This window comes from Coccinella septempunctata, chromosome 2 (assembly GCF_907165205.1).
Source record: "Coccinella septempunctata chromosome 2, icCocSept1.1, whole genome shotgun sequence".
Lineage (NCBI taxonomy): Eukaryota > Metazoa > Arthropoda > Insecta > Coleoptera > Coccinellidae > Coccinella > Coccinella septempunctata.
In genome coordinates, this window is record NC_058190.1 from 6480234 (window position 1) to 6496826 (window position 16593).

General features: G+C 32.7%; 2 protein-coding genes across 3 annotated transcripts in view; one reads left to right on the forward strand and one right to left on the reverse strand.

The window, feature by feature from the left end:
• LOC123307277 (DNA-directed RNA polymerases I, II, and III subunit RPABC3-like) overlaps positions 1–3009 on the reverse strand; it is a 131720-nt gene extending 128711 nt beyond the window's left edge. The window contains exon 1 of one of the 2 annotated variants that reach the window (XM_044889517.1): positions 2804–3009. In XM_044889517.1, coding sequence (XP_044745452.1) covers positions 2804–2909 — 106 coding nt within the window. In that variant the 5' untranslated portion in view covers positions 2910–3009. The remainder of the gene's footprint in view (positions 1–2803) is intronic. The other variant, XM_044889518.1, reaches the window with a different exon arrangement.
• Positions 3010–3258: 249 nt separating this feature from the next.
• LOC123307351 (protein UBASH3A homolog) overlaps positions 3259–16593 on the forward strand; it is a 35041-nt gene continuing 21706 nt past the window's right edge. Inside the window, exons 1-5 of the mRNA XM_044889629.1 lie at positions 3259–3469; positions 3523–3763; positions 3888–4083; positions 9650–9745; positions 9880–10058. Of these exons, the coding sequence (XP_044745564.1) occupies positions 3354–3469; positions 3523–3763; positions 3888–4083; positions 9650–9745; positions 9880–10058 (828 nt within the window). The 5' untranslated portion in view covers positions 3259–3353. The remainder of the gene's footprint in view (positions 3470–3522; positions 3764–3887; positions 4084–9649; positions 9746–9879; positions 10059–16593) is intronic.

The following is a 16593-nucleotide window of genomic DNA, read 5'->3' on the forward strand; positions in this document are numbered from 1 at the left end:
AATGTCCCAAACTGGCTCTATGGGCGAAAGATGGGTGGATCTGGACGGCCATGGCAAAAGATTCACCTGGGTCGCTTCAAATAAGTTTAAACTAACTCTGGCAACATGAGGTCGAGCATTATCTTGCTGAAATATTGGATTCTCGGGCCGATTAAGGTAAGGGAGAACATATGGCTTCACTATTTCTTGAAGGAAATGCAGCTCTGTCATATTACCTAATATAATAATAAAGACTAAAGGTGATCTACTTCCATGTGCAATAGCACCCTATACCATAACGCCAACTGTCCGGTGTACATAACGCTTAACATCAGAAGGTTCACGTCTTTCTCCTCGACGTCGTCTTACCCTTCTTCGGCCATCAAGTGCTCCCAAGGAGAATCGAGATGAGAGACCTGATGTCAGTCCATATTCCAATGTTGTCGTTCTCTGCACCACTGTATTCGTTGCCGTCTTTCCTCAACCGTAAGAGGTAACACAAGATGGGGTCGATAATGCTGCAGTCCAAAAGACTTTATACGGCAGTAAACCGTTCGGACAGTTACAACATGTCCTTGTTCTCCTAACCACTTGTCAGCCGAAGATCGAATTGTCGCAAATCGGTCTATAATGGCCATCAGTCTTAGACGCCGATTTTGAACTTCATTTGTGCCCCTTCAACGTCCGGTGCCTACTCTTCTTCGATTTTGGGCATTATCAAACTACGCTTGACAACATCTCATAACAGTAGTTGGATTTCTGTTCATACGGTTAGCGATTTCTCGAAATGACAACCCCGTCTCCCGTAGACCAATAATTCGACCTCTTTCAAATTCACTCAGCTGGCGATAAATTCTGCGTACACGTACTCTAGGCATTTTAACAACTATACATCGACTTTGGATCTCCTCAAATAGCTGGTTTGTTGTAAAATTTAAAAAATTTGCAAAAAACGACTACAATACTTGGGTAATAAAAAATGTTTTCATGAAAAAAACCTTCACGATTTTTTTTCCAAATTTTAATCATTTACGTCTTGCTATAGGTACTATCCATATTTACAAAAAAAAAATTAAAATTTTGGATAATACGGATAGTATAGCAAGACGTAAATGATTAAAATTTGGAAAAAAAATCGTTAAGGTTTTTTCATAAAAACATTTTTCGATACCCAAATATTCTTTGTCAGTTAGTATATATGTTTTAAAATCGGCATAGAAGGTGAGTAAATTTGAGATGGGGGCTCTATAGGAAAACGCACCAGAGGATAGGTCCATACCCGTCACCCGAACATGCCGAAAAGAGTCCATATCTCGTCTCATCTGTGAATAATACAGAATACAGACCTCCATTAAAAGTTCCGATTTACGTGCTAATGGCCCATTCCAATCGAAATCGCATACCATTTTTATTCAAAAGTCGTCGAGAATGTAGATCAACTACTAGAAGTCTTCGAGGAACCGTTTCAATCTATACCAAAATACCAGAAGCGTTCAAAAGCCGCTGTTGCATGATTCGAGAAGTACTAAAAGCGAGACTCAAAGGATATCTACGACGGGTAGACACACTTATACGGAAACCGATCTTAGTAGTAGTAAATCTTGGGCGTCCATTTCTCTCTCTTTCATACGAATACTAACGTCCTATCTGCTCATTTTGCAGTCCGAGATATTTGAGTTTTAGTGATATATTGGATTTGTTGTTTCAGAAAGGGAATATACGATACCCCCTTCTTTTTTGGGAGTAATTTTATCGGATACTTCATATTGTAACACATTACGCAAGTCCGAACCTGTGTAAAGAATGCCTCCGACAGCTCTTTAAATTTTAGAATCTTTTCTTATAAAAAAAAACCTCAGGAAATGGAGATTTGCGATATTCTCGAACTCTGCATTCCACTACAACGGTTTTGATTATCTACATTTTGTATAAATGGGAGACGTTGAATAGGAGATTCTCAGAAATATTCAATTTTTGTAATCGTCATTTTATGCAGCACTGGGTGAGTTAAATACCTGGAGGGGCGACCGCTTTGATTATGAAAATTATAATGACTTGATTCCGAACAAGAGGGGAACCGAGAGGGGAACTAACTACAAGTCAGTGCTTGCCCCATTTTCCGTTTTCTTTCTATTCCGATTGAATTCGTCATAAAATTTCCGCTTCCAACAGAAGAATTTCCCAAGGGTGTCATCTTCAATGGAAGTGATCTAGTGTGGAAAGTGTAATTTATTTGTATCTATGTAGTGTCTGCAACAATAAAATTGTTCCAATGAGCCATATAAAATGAAATAAGACGAATTTTCCGGTCTTGACTCCAAGAAAGTATGTAAATGTTTTACAGAACATGGGAATGGACACAGTTGATAAATATTGACTAACTGAATCATGAAATTTAAGGGAGAAAGAGATTAGCTTCATTTGATGACTATATGTATCTTGATGTATTAAGTATGTATAGGTATTCAAAATCAATCTAAGTTCCAATCACTGAAATCCAATAGTAAATTAGGAAAACAACGTCTATTCCTACTCTTCAAGAGGCCACTAATTAGGAAAATATTATATTATTTTCATTCAAATCTCTGCATATTAAACCCAAATTGATTGCAAGATATATTAAAATTATGCTTGAACAGCAGAGAGAATATGCCTTATTGAATTGGAGGGAAAACGAAAACCAGAGTGAAAAATACTGAATAATTTATAATTTTCTATTTATATGATGAACCGATCAATCCATCATTTTGTACAATAAATTTTTCATCGAGTTATTTCTCCAATCGATTTAAATTCAAACTGAAAGAAAATCATCCACTCTAACCTAAAAAGCATACAGACGGAAAATGCGACGTACCCCTGTCGAATTTTTTTCCTTCTGGATCAATATCTTTCACATTGAAGATATCTTCGAATAGAACACCTGCCATAACTTTAACTTCTTTTAAACAACAAATTCAAATTGAAAATCTAAAGGCACTTAACAAAATAAAAACACGGATTTGTTCAAAATTTGACAGAATCATAGAATCGTAACGTAACCTGTGAAGTGCATCTTTTGTCGGACTTAGCGAAATTGATTTTGAATTGTAGAATAATGAAATCTAAGTATTACTTTTCATTTCTCCATTTCAAATATATGTTCAGAAGAATACGTACAAAATTATCACTATGAAACAAATTAAGCAATACAGAAAATATATTTGAATTCGATTGAATTCTGTCAAACGTATTGTATTCTGTGAATCTGAAATGAAAATGTCAAAGGTAAAAATCAGCTGGAGAAACTTCATTCGCTGTAAACAAACAAGTTATTTGGATATGATATTGCAATTAAACTAATTCCTAATTCTTAGGAACGCTAACTTTATAATATGGCCACTAATTCAACAATACCTGTTAGAAAATCGGCAGTCACCAACAATATGCTAAAACCTCATCAAAATCCTTTGCAAACATTATTACAGATGGGTTTTCCTAAACATCGAGCGTAAGTTCTGTTCGCAAAGCAGGAAATAACTCTCTAGTGAATTACTTTCTCAGGGATAAAGCTTTAGCTGCTACAGGAAATAACAGTGCTGAAGTTGCAACAAAGTGGCTCTTATCTCATGTAAACGATCCATTTTTAGATGATAATTCCCCCAGAGAATATATTCTGTATGCATGTCCAAAGGGTTCATTCTCAGAACAATTGAAAGAATATTGGGATAAATCCTTATATTATCATGGATGGAATGGGGCTCATAATTTCACTCCTCATATAACACTCGTCTCATTCTTTAAGGTTCGTTCAGATGATTACATTTTCATATCAAGAAACCATTTCCGTTCCTGAGAATATTTATCCATATTGAAGCAACTCGAGTCCATTGAATTGGAGATATGCTTTAGCGAATGTTTTATTTTAGGCGCCTGATGAGGATGCTCCATATCTTGTTAAGAGCTTAGAATCGGTTATGGAAAGAGATGGAGCAGTTCTTAATGAACCTCTCAAACTAGAAACATATACCTCTAGAAACTTCATGGGTTTTTTCGTTGCAGAAGAGCCTGCAGATCATTTGAAGAGAATTGCTATGCAATATGTGAAAGAAGTTTCCAATGCTAGTAAGATTCACAGTCTTCATTGTTGCATATGCCTCAGAATATCCATTTGCATCAAGCATTTCATTTCCATTGTAGTTTTGTTTTCATCCTCTTTGTGCATATGTGTTCAGTGCATTTTATTATTGTTTTCTTTCAAAAATTTTTGGTTTTTCCTCAAAACCCACTACCTCGCTAGCAAAATCTCCAATTTAAAAATCAAAAACTATGTTCTCGTTTTCACAAAGTTTCTTCTGCTATTTATATTATTTTGATGTGTTATTGAATGTGTCTAAGGTATGTTTCTATTAAGTCCATTTCTCGTTATTGAAAAATTGTTTGGGTGAAATCTCTTGATACTTTCACTTGTAAATGTAGAGGCTGATTTTCTAAGGTTATCCCATCTTTAAAAGACATTAGACGAATGAACCTTCCGTTTTGAAAGTATCTCAAAGATTTATGACTTCTCGTTATACTGGAAATATATAACAACCTGCTCATTCCAAATTGAACACCCCGTATATTATTACATTTTCGAATGTATTTTCAAATTCTCAGTTCTTTCCACATAGCATTCCGTGTGTTTAGTAATTTTCAAGTTATTCACCGTTTTCTGAGAAGAAACATAGATGATTTTTTCAAATACAAACTCTATGTTTAAACTCTATATTTCAATTGAGAACACAAAATAGTTGGAGTCTTCTGAAAGTTTCTCCTACTTAAATTTCACCATTCTGGAGATATTTTGTGTTGCCTAAGAGCAAATAAGCAGTGTACAAATTTTTATTTATATTTCTACCCACACAATATGAAACTATTGTTGACTGTAGCCGATCTTTCAAATTGAATCATGAAGATTAAATAAATTTATTTATTATTAATGTCATAATACTACCTCAGTAGTAGGTAACTAATTTTGGACACCTTCTATCGTTATTCCTGCTCGATTCAATGTCAATGCAGTACATTTTCTATATTCGGTTTTTATACATTCATCATTTTCAATCACTGTATATTTATAAGGTGATTCTCAACATCAAAATATGTAGCAAACTTTATATCAACTTAGGTCCTGAAATACACCCTACAGGCGTTAGTGCCTCCAAAATCCAAAGAATTTGCGATGGCTTCGATAAAAAAAAATTTGGCGGAATCAAATGAAATTCTGTACAGGGTGCGCAAAAATCGTTGCCTACTGAGAATATCTCGGGAACTATAAGAGCTAGAAGAAAGCAGATGACACATTTTCTAGTTCCCTTAAGAGAATGGTGAAAAGCGTAGGCTCCTGCGATTCTCCGTTTTTGAGTTAACAGCAAAAATGAGATTTTTGATGATCTCGAAAAGTTCTCATAACTTTTTTGTCTTTGAAGTTACAGATCTGAAACTTGAACCATCTACAGGCATTTTTATACGTAGAAAATATTGACAAGAGATTTTTTTCCAGTTCAAAAATAACAAAGTCAATAAAAGTTTGCAATTAAAAAAACGAAAGTTCGCGTAATGATTCGAAAGGAAAAAATATTTTTAGCTTGTCATTGGACTCTACGTAAAAAAGTGCCTGTAGAAGGTGCAAGTTTCAGATCTGTAACTTTAAAGACAAAAAAGTTATGAGAGCTTTTCGAAATAGTGAAAATCTAATTTTTTGCTAATAACACGAAAACGTATCAGTGGCGTAATTGAAATTTTCATTTAGAGCGCTGCTTTTAAGATTCGGCACAAACTTCGTATTTTTGAATGGGACACCCTCTTTTTATTTTAACGTCAAATTTTTGCATTTTTTTTCTGAATACATTTGATGTATCACAACTTCATCTTGAATAAATTTTAGCTTCAAAAATAAGATAAATCTATATCAATGTTTGTTTTTTTAATAGTAGGCCATGAATTCTTTCACACATGTTTTCAATTATTGCCTTTTTCAAAATGACATGTGATTGAAACCTATTTATTTCATTATATTTTAAACATTTTTGAGTTTTTGTTGAAGAGTTATATTTTGAGTTTATTGTTACAATATAAATAAATGGGTTCAAATCACACATTTCACATTGCGTTTTGAGAAAGTAATAATTAAAGGCATGTGTGAAAGAATTCATGGCCTATTATTGAAAAAACAAATATAAATATGGATTTTTCTGATTTTTGAAGCTAAAATTTATTAAAGCTCAGGTTGTGATTCTTCAATGTATTCAGAAAAAAATTGCAAAAATTTGGCGTTGAAATATACGGGTTTCATATTTTTGCCCAATCTTATAAACAGTCTGTATCTGGATTTTCGTCCATGTTATCAATAATAAGACAAATTTCTTCAGGAATTTGGATATTAATGCTTTTTTTGTTAAATTTCTTTAAATCTTTACCAACGTTTCGGATTCAATTTGATCCTTCATCAAGGCTGAAAAAGGTAACAAAGTATAGTTAAAAATTTGCAGAGTTCGCCCAGGCGAGCAAGAACAAGTACCCACCTCGAATTTACCTCAATCTAACAAGCATTTTTTGGAAGATCTATCATTTTGGAATTTTTCAATAGGAAAATACTTTTTTCTCTCTTTTAGAAATGCTTGTTAGATTGAGGTAAATTCGAGGTGGGTACTTGTTCTTGCTCGCCTGGGCGAACTCTGTAAATTTTTAACTATACTTTGTTACCTTTTTTAGCCTTGATAAAGGATCAAATTGAATCCGAAACGTTGGTGAAGATTTAAAGAAATTTAACAAAAAAAGCATTAAAGACAAAATTCCTGAAAAAAATTGTCTTCTTATAAACAGTGCTCCAAAAAAGGTTTTAGTTACGCCACTGATCTATTATAAGCACTTTCCATTTTTTTTTCGATCTTATACAGGGCCTGAGAAATAATAAACATCACCAAGAGTCAACATTTTCGTTTTCGCCCTGTATTTCAGGAACAAAAAGTAGTTGGAATATTTCTGTTTGTGGTTTTAAAAGTTTTACACCCATTTCCCTGACACTATAGTGACAGTGAAATGGGTTTTCTTAATCTGGCAGTTGAAAATGATGGCAATGCATTTTTTTTATATCTCTCTTCCTGTACCTCTAATCGTTTTTGTATTCATTATGAAAGTGATAAATAATAGAATTCTATACAACTTGAGTCGGTACGGGTACAGTCTGCAGCAATATCTATACTCCATTCACATTTATTTTAGCAGTCGGTTGGCCATGAAATAATTTTCCCAGGTTTTTAAACTAGAACGGAGTAAGGTTGGCACTCATGAAATTTCGTTAATGTCATAACGCCGTTGCCACAACTAATATCAATCTTTATTGCGGAAATGCCGAAAGTGATTGAAAAAAGGGACAGGGTTTCAGTGCTATTTAGAATTCAGGTCCGCGCATTCAAATAGTTATACCCTGAAATTCTAAAATCCACAATACGTCAGACGGTAGCGAACATATTCAATGTAAGAGAATTTATATATGTTATGTTTCATCTGGATCTAAACTAAACGACTTATATTTCAGCTGAATATTTCTACAATCAGAAAGATTGTGAATGAAGAGGATGACAAAGAATTTCCTTCTATTGGGGGACCCAAAAAAGTGGTGGCATTTTTGAATTTTTTGTTTGAGTGAATTAATAGCTTGTCCTGCTAATTGATTATTCATGTGAAATTTTTGTTTTAACGTGAAGTTCATCTTGACTTGAAACATCCTTTAATTCCTTTTACTTATATTGATGCAAGATGATTTTTGTTGAAGAATTTAACATTCTTGTAATTATCTGTTAATTCCTTCGGGAGATACCCATTCCCAACCACTGCATCGTATGCATTTCATCTTCGGGTTAATATTTTTTAAATCTACAACTGATGTAACGTATTCAAACTTTAGCCAAAGAAGATAACGAACAAACTCTCCTCAAGCTAGTGCATATCATGATATTATACTGATCTCTTGTATTTTCCATGCAAATAACTGGATTTGGTATGCCTTCAATCAGTTTGTATAAACTTCACTTATGGTCGTCACATATTTTCCGGAAAGATTCGACATTGTGATAAAATACGTAATAACAGAAACTTTTACGTAGAACGGGCAACATAGTGTTGATTTAAAACCCAAAAATGTTTTGACAAGCTTCATAACCCCACATTTTCGTACTATACAGAGTGAAATGTGTCAAATTTCCATGGCCAACCGACTGCTAAAATAAAAGTGAATGGAGTATAACATACTCTTCTTGATTAGATAGTTCTTGATTGGAGGTTTGAAAAAAAAAATGTTAATTTTCATTTCCCTTGATACATTACAACATTTAATTGGAATGTTTTTTCCAAAAAGTACTTATATAGTTTTTGAGATAATTTACTGTCACGGGTTAAATGCCGCACCCTGTATATTATGTCCAGTCTTCAAGGCATGTTCCGTGAGAGCTGATTTTTCTTCGTATGATTTAGTGAAGAACATCTTTCGTGTTGTGTTCACTGAGTCTTCTTTGAATGCTTTTTTCAATTGTCTCGATGAAGACCTTACCTCATCCAATCTTTGCAGTCGGTGTTCCGACCTTGCCATACAACAGCTTTTGCTTTTTTTGTATCTGCTGTATTATTGTGTCTGCAGTGATATTACATGTTGACAAATAGGTCATGCATATTTAAAAAATGGATAGTTTTTCCTAACCTAATGTTTTTATTTGCTATAAAATATGTTATATATATTCGTCTGTTTCATTTGAATTTTATACTATTTCTGAACGTATGAATATTAATCAAATAAAGAATAGAAAGATATTCCGATTTTTTTGCTCTTACTGACTTACTGGTCCAGTTTTGACACGGTCCAGTTCTTTTCATGAATTGCGAAATTCCATTTGTTCAAAACCTTCTTTTCAGTTCGCACTTTGTTAAGTAGAAAGAGAGTATTTGAATTAATGTAGTGGGTACTCTTAACACGCTGAATGTCCCAAATTCGATGTCTTATGTCCCATCTCATAAACAAGAGGAGCTAGAGCAAAACGGATGGCACATTTCTATTTTCTGAGCTCGTTTTTTTTGGATACTATATACAAGAAATTGAGACAGCTGCTACTCTACGGTTATTACTGAGCGGAAAGATCCATGTAGTAAGATGGTAAATATAAAACAATCTCATGAGAAATTTTCAAAGTCAACAAAATTTCAATTTTTGCAAATAACTCCATAACGGAGGATTGTAGGAGGCTACCGTTTTCACCATTCTTTGTCTCTGAAAATGAGCTAAGAAAAATGCCATCCCTTTAGCTCTTCAAGTTTCTGAAATTCAATCAGTATGGAATTTGGAACACCCTGCACTATGGCTCTGAGTATAAAATTTCGCTAAAAATTGATTTGAACGATGAGATCACAAACACTTGCATGTCATATCTCCCATAACCTACCTGCAATGAGTTATTTTCTTCTATTGAAATACACAGTTGGGTGAATGCAACAACAAAATTTTTTTGAAACTATAGTAAAAATCCTGAAAAGTAATTCATCTGCATCCAAATACTACAGCTGTTTTATTTCTATGTTGTCAAAAAGATAAGGCTTGAATTTGTACGCTTTCCAACTGCTCGAATAGTTTCGTTATTACTTCTCGATCGTTTTTCAGTAATTAGTGACACATATGAACATTTTGATGCTCTGACAGCCTGTTTTCCTTGGTGCACAACTACTACAGCTAGATGTATACCTCGAGGCAGTAGATGTGAGCATTTAAATTTTTATTTCGATCTAGTTTTTTCATTATTCTCTTCTCTTCTTTTTAAATATTAAAATTTTCTAAAATTACGATACTCAGTATCAATGTAGTTGTACTGTGTTGATTTGGTGATTTTTCAGCTATCAACCATGAACCCCATGCCAAATCATTGCATTTGACTTTAGCTTACCAATTTCCGAATAATCAATATAATGGCTTGAAGAATTTGATCGAGGAATTGGATCCCAATCTTTCCGGGGAATGGGAACTGAGACTATATTCTAGAGATGCAAGACTTAATGGAAAACAAGTATATAAGGTGAGAATCTAATTGAAGCAGGCGAGAATAGACCGAATAACATAACAAAATACATCATATGAATCCATTCAGAGTTTAGTTTTGATGTTTCGAATATTGACCTCTATTCGGTTTTTGGCAGAAAATTAAATTTAATGGCAACTCATGCTATTTTTCCCATTATCTTGAAACTTGGACGATTTTGTATGGAATATTTCATTTCGATAAGTTTTACCATATAATTTTAACGATAAAGAGTTTGACAACGCTTTGAAAACAATGGTTTCGGTTATCAAATATTTTGTCACCATATACCACACCACCTTGACATATCTCAGTTAAATTGTTATGTGAATTGAAGAAAATGTATAGGTTAGATATACAAGGGTATCTCAATTTTTTCGCATGCCACTAAATGATAAAAGGGAAACGAGAAAACATTCTAAACTGTAACATATGGGCGCTCGCAGAATTTTTCTCTTGCGGTGGGGCGAAATGAAAATTATTGATCACATTTTTCCCCATTCACATTTAGAATCTCAGGAATATGAGATATGATATGAAATAATGCTCTTCTCGAAACAAATCGCAAAAATCAACATAGGGTTTCCATACAACGTATTTACAAAATAATGAAATTCGAAAAATGATAAGTATATAATATGATAATTAATTATATGATTGCTAATAGATAAGTAAAACTCAACGAAGATAAAGGAATGAAAACAAATCGAAATACATGCTCCAGGAAACGATATTTATGAAAAATAATACATCAGAAATAAACTTGAAATACCTTATAAACTGAATATAGCTCACAGTAAATTTTATTTCCAGAAACTGAAAGATTATTCAGAATAACACAGATTCGCTCCACAAAATGATATATCTTTTCTTACTCTAACTTTCAAACCACCTATGGAGTGTTGTTCCACCTTGTGATTTCCTGTTTTGTAATCGAGACGCATCTTTTCTGAACAATTTCCTCTTTCATTTATTACAATAGCTCAATTTTTTTTAAAGATACTGGGTTTTCAGAAAAACTTTACATTTCTACAATTTCGCTATGTCTATATATTATACAGGGTGGTCCAGATCGTAAGCAAGAAATTTTAAACACGTATTCTACATCAAAAATAAGCCCTAGTTTGTCATATAAACATATGTTGAGAAATGTTTCCTCTCCGAGATACGGGGTGTTGAAATTATAGAAAACAAATGTTTTTTATTAATGACTCTCACACTGCTTGAAATATTTTTATGAAATTTGAGAAATAGGTTTTGAGCGTCAAGGAGCACTTTTTGCATATTATCATTTCTTTTTTATTCTACCAGTGGCATCCGTACTGCAGTGAAACTGAATATTTTCAGATAAAAAAAATGATACGCCACTGGTTTTTCCGACAATAAAAATTACCATTTGAATCCTTATTCAATTTGGAGCAAATTCGGTCTCTTGACTTTTTGCTGTACGAGGCACCGTTTCAGGTTAAAAAAATAAAACACATTCTCGTGCATGAAGAAATCGCCAAAATTTGATATGGTAGGTACATAATAATTATAAGACTATTTTTGCTACATCAAATTTTGGCGATTTCTTCATGCATGAGTTTAATTTTTTTAACCGGAAACGGTGCCTCGTACAGCGAAAAGTCAAGAGACCGAATTTGCTCCAAATTAAATAAGGATTTAAATAGTAATTTTTATTGTCGAAAAAACCAGTGGCGTATCATTTTTTTATCTGAAAATATTCAGTCTCGCTGCAGTACGGACGCCACTGGTAGAATAAAAAAGAAATGATATTATGCAAAAAGTGCTCCTTGACGCTCAAAACCTATTTCTTAACTTTCATAAAAATATTTCAAGCAGTGTGAGAGTGATTAATAAAAAACTTTTTTTTTTCTATAATTTTAAAACCCCGTATCTCGAAGAGGAAACGTTTCTCGACATATGTTTATATAACAAACCCTGACTCATTTTTGATGTAGAATACGTGGTTAAAATTTCTTGGTTACGATCTGGACCACCCTGTATAACAGTGTCTATGTTTATAAATTCAACTCAAAATACGAACATCGAACATAATGGAAAAATACTGAACACAAAGTGAAAAACATAAAAGACCTAATAAATGTTTCCTACCCAGTTGCAATTCGTCTTGGCATGCCCTCAAAAAGCAAAGATTATAGAGTTTATCTCTAACCTATATCTTCCACAAAAATTAAGCTATTGTAAGGAAAAAAAAATTAAATGGTTGAGAAATGATGTGTCTTGATGATAAAACAAGAAATCACAAGATTAAACAACTGGAACACTCGACAGGTGGTTTTAAAGTTAGAGTAAGAAAAGAGATTTCGTTTCACCAAGTATAATATGACGTACGCCTAATTTTCTTGAAATTAAAAGCTTGTGATAGATTTCATATAAACTCGCCTACAATTGAAAAAAAAATTCAGTCAAATCGCATTCAAAATGACACATTCATAAATGAACAAACTTCATCGATTTATTGAGCGCATCGATTATTTTGCCGGTGAGTGTATATAGCTCGTATCAGAAAACTTTGTAGGTGAGAATTGCAATATCTGCAACTTGTTCATTTACCACGTTCAACCACAATTTCACAATCATGGAGAAAAACGCAAAAAAAACATTTTTCGCACCAAAAATGTATCGATGATTTAGATGAGAAAATCACTGAAAATATAGATTTTCATATGGTACATGAGTAATATTTTTATCAGCTCAATATGCCTTTCGAAAAAAATTAAAATTGTCAAACCAAAATTTCGTTAGCGAAATTTCGAATTCTCAACTTCACCAATGCTTATTTTCTCCACTGAAACGTCAACCTAACGATGAAAAAATATAAAATATGTAATAATTTTTTCTTCGATAAAACATCGTTCAATTTTCATTAAAAATTATATGGATTCAACTAATGCAAAAGAATAAATTTCATATATCGATTGAAATTTATTCTGGGAGGATTCTGCATTTCTTAATAAACTTTTTAGGGTTTTCACTCCCAATCTCTGAAACAAAATCAATTTAAAATGCTCCTGACAAATTAGTGCAAGAATTTACGCAGGAGCAAATCGTTTTTTTCATTTTTAATTGATTTTGTTTCAGAGATTGGGAGTGAAAACCCTAAAAATTTTATTAAGAAATAAATTTAATGTGGTACAGAACCTACTTGAAAAATTAAAATTTTCCTAATTCGAGGATTTCTGAAAGTTTAACCGTACAATATATTCAGGAAATGAAACTTGCAATTCGCAAACCTTATTTTTACTGTTGACCACGTGCAACTAATCTCTGTAAAAATATGTGATGTAATGAATTAATTTATATCTACTTAAATGGAATAATGTCATTTGAAATGTGAGAAAATATTTGCAACAAGCAAGAGAATGCGTTCGATAAAACCAGGTTCGATAAAAATTGAAGTGTAATAATTGAGTTTCCTCTTGTTGAACAATATTCTTTCGTACAAAAAATTATAAAAATTATATTTGTTCCCAGAACATTTTTGCGAATACAATACTTTTCCTTTTGCGCGTCTGTGTCGTGCTGAAAACCGACAAAGGTATCCAAATCTTAGGGGGGCCGTGGCTCCCTCCTGACAGATTTTTATAGAAACTGAGAATTATATTTTCCAGTCAAATGAAGAATTATACCCATATTTTGCTTCTTCTAGGTTATATTAAAAAAAACAGAGAAAAGTTTTTTCCACTGCTCCATAGTATTTTGAAGAATAATTCGTCTACCTACGTCGTATATACACCCTGGAAAATATTTAGAAATCAATACATTGATATATACTTAGTTCATCATAAGACTCAATCAAGATTCTCATATGAGGGGTTCTGTATTGTAAGGGGTTAGGCCCAGGTGGACCATCTGTCTTTTTCGAATATACAGGTTTTACTTGATCTGAAAGTTTGATCTCGAAGTAGTCGTATTCAGTATTTGGTTGAGTACAGTTGGTTCTTATTTATTGGATTTAAAATTATCGAAGGTATGTTATATGCTCAGAAGAAAAGTAGTAAAGAATTAAAAACTAATTTTATGACCACCATATCCATATTTATTTTGAAATAATGTCGTATTTGTTCAAACATTTCGGTTATGCATCATTCGAGTTTGATTTAGGAAAAAGAACATTCAATATCACCTTACCTTGATATCCTTCAAAATTCAAAGAGGGAAATCTCCATGTTATGAACTGCAGGATATTTTGGGAAGACATAGAGTTATCTTAAAATATTTTTTCTCTGCCAACATCTGAAACATAAGGAATAGAATAAAAAATTATTATTTATGGAATCTCCTCTCCAATTGCCAGGGTTCTCATTAATGACATTCCTGCAAATCATAGAGATTTTCTGATTCACTTCACATGGAAATTAAATGCTACAGATTTCATCTACAGGCAGATCAGGCTGTTCCTAAATTGGAAATACAAACGATTCGTTTTCGATATACAGAGTTTTAAAGTTAGAATTTTCTGCATGTTTTACTCTCATAGTATCTACACTTCAAAAGATATCCAACTGAATTTAAGTATAAATATTATAATTGATAGTTCACATTATGTGACATTCCAATTTCGATAGCAAATCTACAGGATGATATTTTTTCTGGAGCACTGTCCCCTGTTTTTTCCAGAACTTTTTCTTGGTGAGGCACTGTTAATTTGAAGAAATATGGAATGAAGCTTTATTGTTATTCTAAACTTTATGGTTTCTTATAGTTTTGTCGTATCTGCTACTGATTTCGAGAAAAAAATTATTTTGAAGGATTCTCTCGAAATCCTCAGCAAAATCCAAATTGTCATAAAAATTCAGTTAGTAAGCTGTGGTGAATAAATTCATTGTTAGTTTTGACACGTCAGATTGAACTCGGTATTTCTAATAATGAATGTGTTTTCACAACTTGTTTTGATACCAGTCCAAAGAAAGATTCAAACTTTAACACCCTGTATATCAAAAACAAAACGTTTTCGATCCCATGTTTATGGGACTTTTTCTTAAAATTACTTAAGGAATCTCCCCTCTTCGTTTATACCTTCAATTTAGGAATACTGTTTGTGTAATTTATCATTTCCTACATATAGGATGAGTCTTTGACTCGTACAAATATTATTCTTGAGGTAAAAAAAAACTTTTTTCCTTCACCATTTTTTCCGAATCGGCTTGGTTTAATAGATACAGGCTGTTGGAAAACCATAAAAAGAGTTATTTTTAGTCACAAACGGTGATTCTTAAATATTCTAACTTTCAACATTCGTCAATATAGCTATAGCGAATTTGGAAGGTGGATTTTTCTTGGCTGACATTTTCATTTAACCATGTGAAATTGTCGATATTAATGAGATTTATATACAAAAAGTACATTCTCGCGAAAATTGATCTGAAATATTCAGGAACTCACGTTCGAGCATAGAATATCGATGACCTTCAAAATTCTATAGCCTTGTTTTTTTGATGGCCCCTTTTTGAATTCACATTAATTCTTGCCTAATTTGAAAGGTTCATTATTGGAAATAATCCTGAACAATAAAGCTGGACGGCGTATCCCAAAATGTGTATGTGCTTCGTTGTTTAATTAATGCTTGTTTCTCTCTCATTCTATATTTATTTTTATTTCCCAATTTGATCAAATCAATCAAGGGCGGTCCTATGCTGAATTTCTGGCAGGGGGTTAGTACTGATCAACATGATTCTGATTTCAACGATTTTATTATTAAATATTTTTTCGTAGTATTTTATCAGTGAAATGAAAAGTTTGAAACAGAACAGGTGATCTGTGGGACCGCCAGTGGTTGAAATTCGTACGTTATTTGTCCGGAGTGCTTTCGATTAACATAATAAAAAAAGTCGTTTTCCAGGACCGGCCTCAAAAAAAATTTATAATTAGGTTAAGAGTCTAAACAACACCCTGTGTAACAATATATTGTTATTTTATTCATTAAATTAGAACAAGAAGAAGTTAATAAGTGAGCCTGAGTCAAATCTAGCTGTTTGGTAGCACGAAATTTCCCTCCTCCAGCTTGAACTATCAACTATATTTCTTATTCTCCTAATTTCTGGATACCAACCTTATTGAAAATGGGGGCATGCCCGTATTTCGGACAAAGGACAAATTTGTTATTATTGATGACACCTTGTAGGCGTAAATTAATTATCATACCTAATGTGATTTGAAGAAAAATATAAAAACGAGGAAAATTGCTCATTTAGAAAGAAACATAAACTTATATAAAAAGCGTTGCTGCAACAAATCTACAATTCAATATATTTTTTGGCTAGAACAATCTGATGCGCTTCTGATGCATTCTTGATGATACAAATAAAATAATGCAGTGTATACGTATTGTTTGATTTAGTAAGTAAAATACTTTAGGTGTGGTATCTCGTATCCCATATTGTTGAAATTGTAAAACAATTATTTAGTAAATTAATCAAGCCATGGTCTGCTCTATTTTAGTATTTTATTTTCAGCGAGAATGCATCCAAAGGTTCAGGAAATTATCATACTCTAGCTATATAAA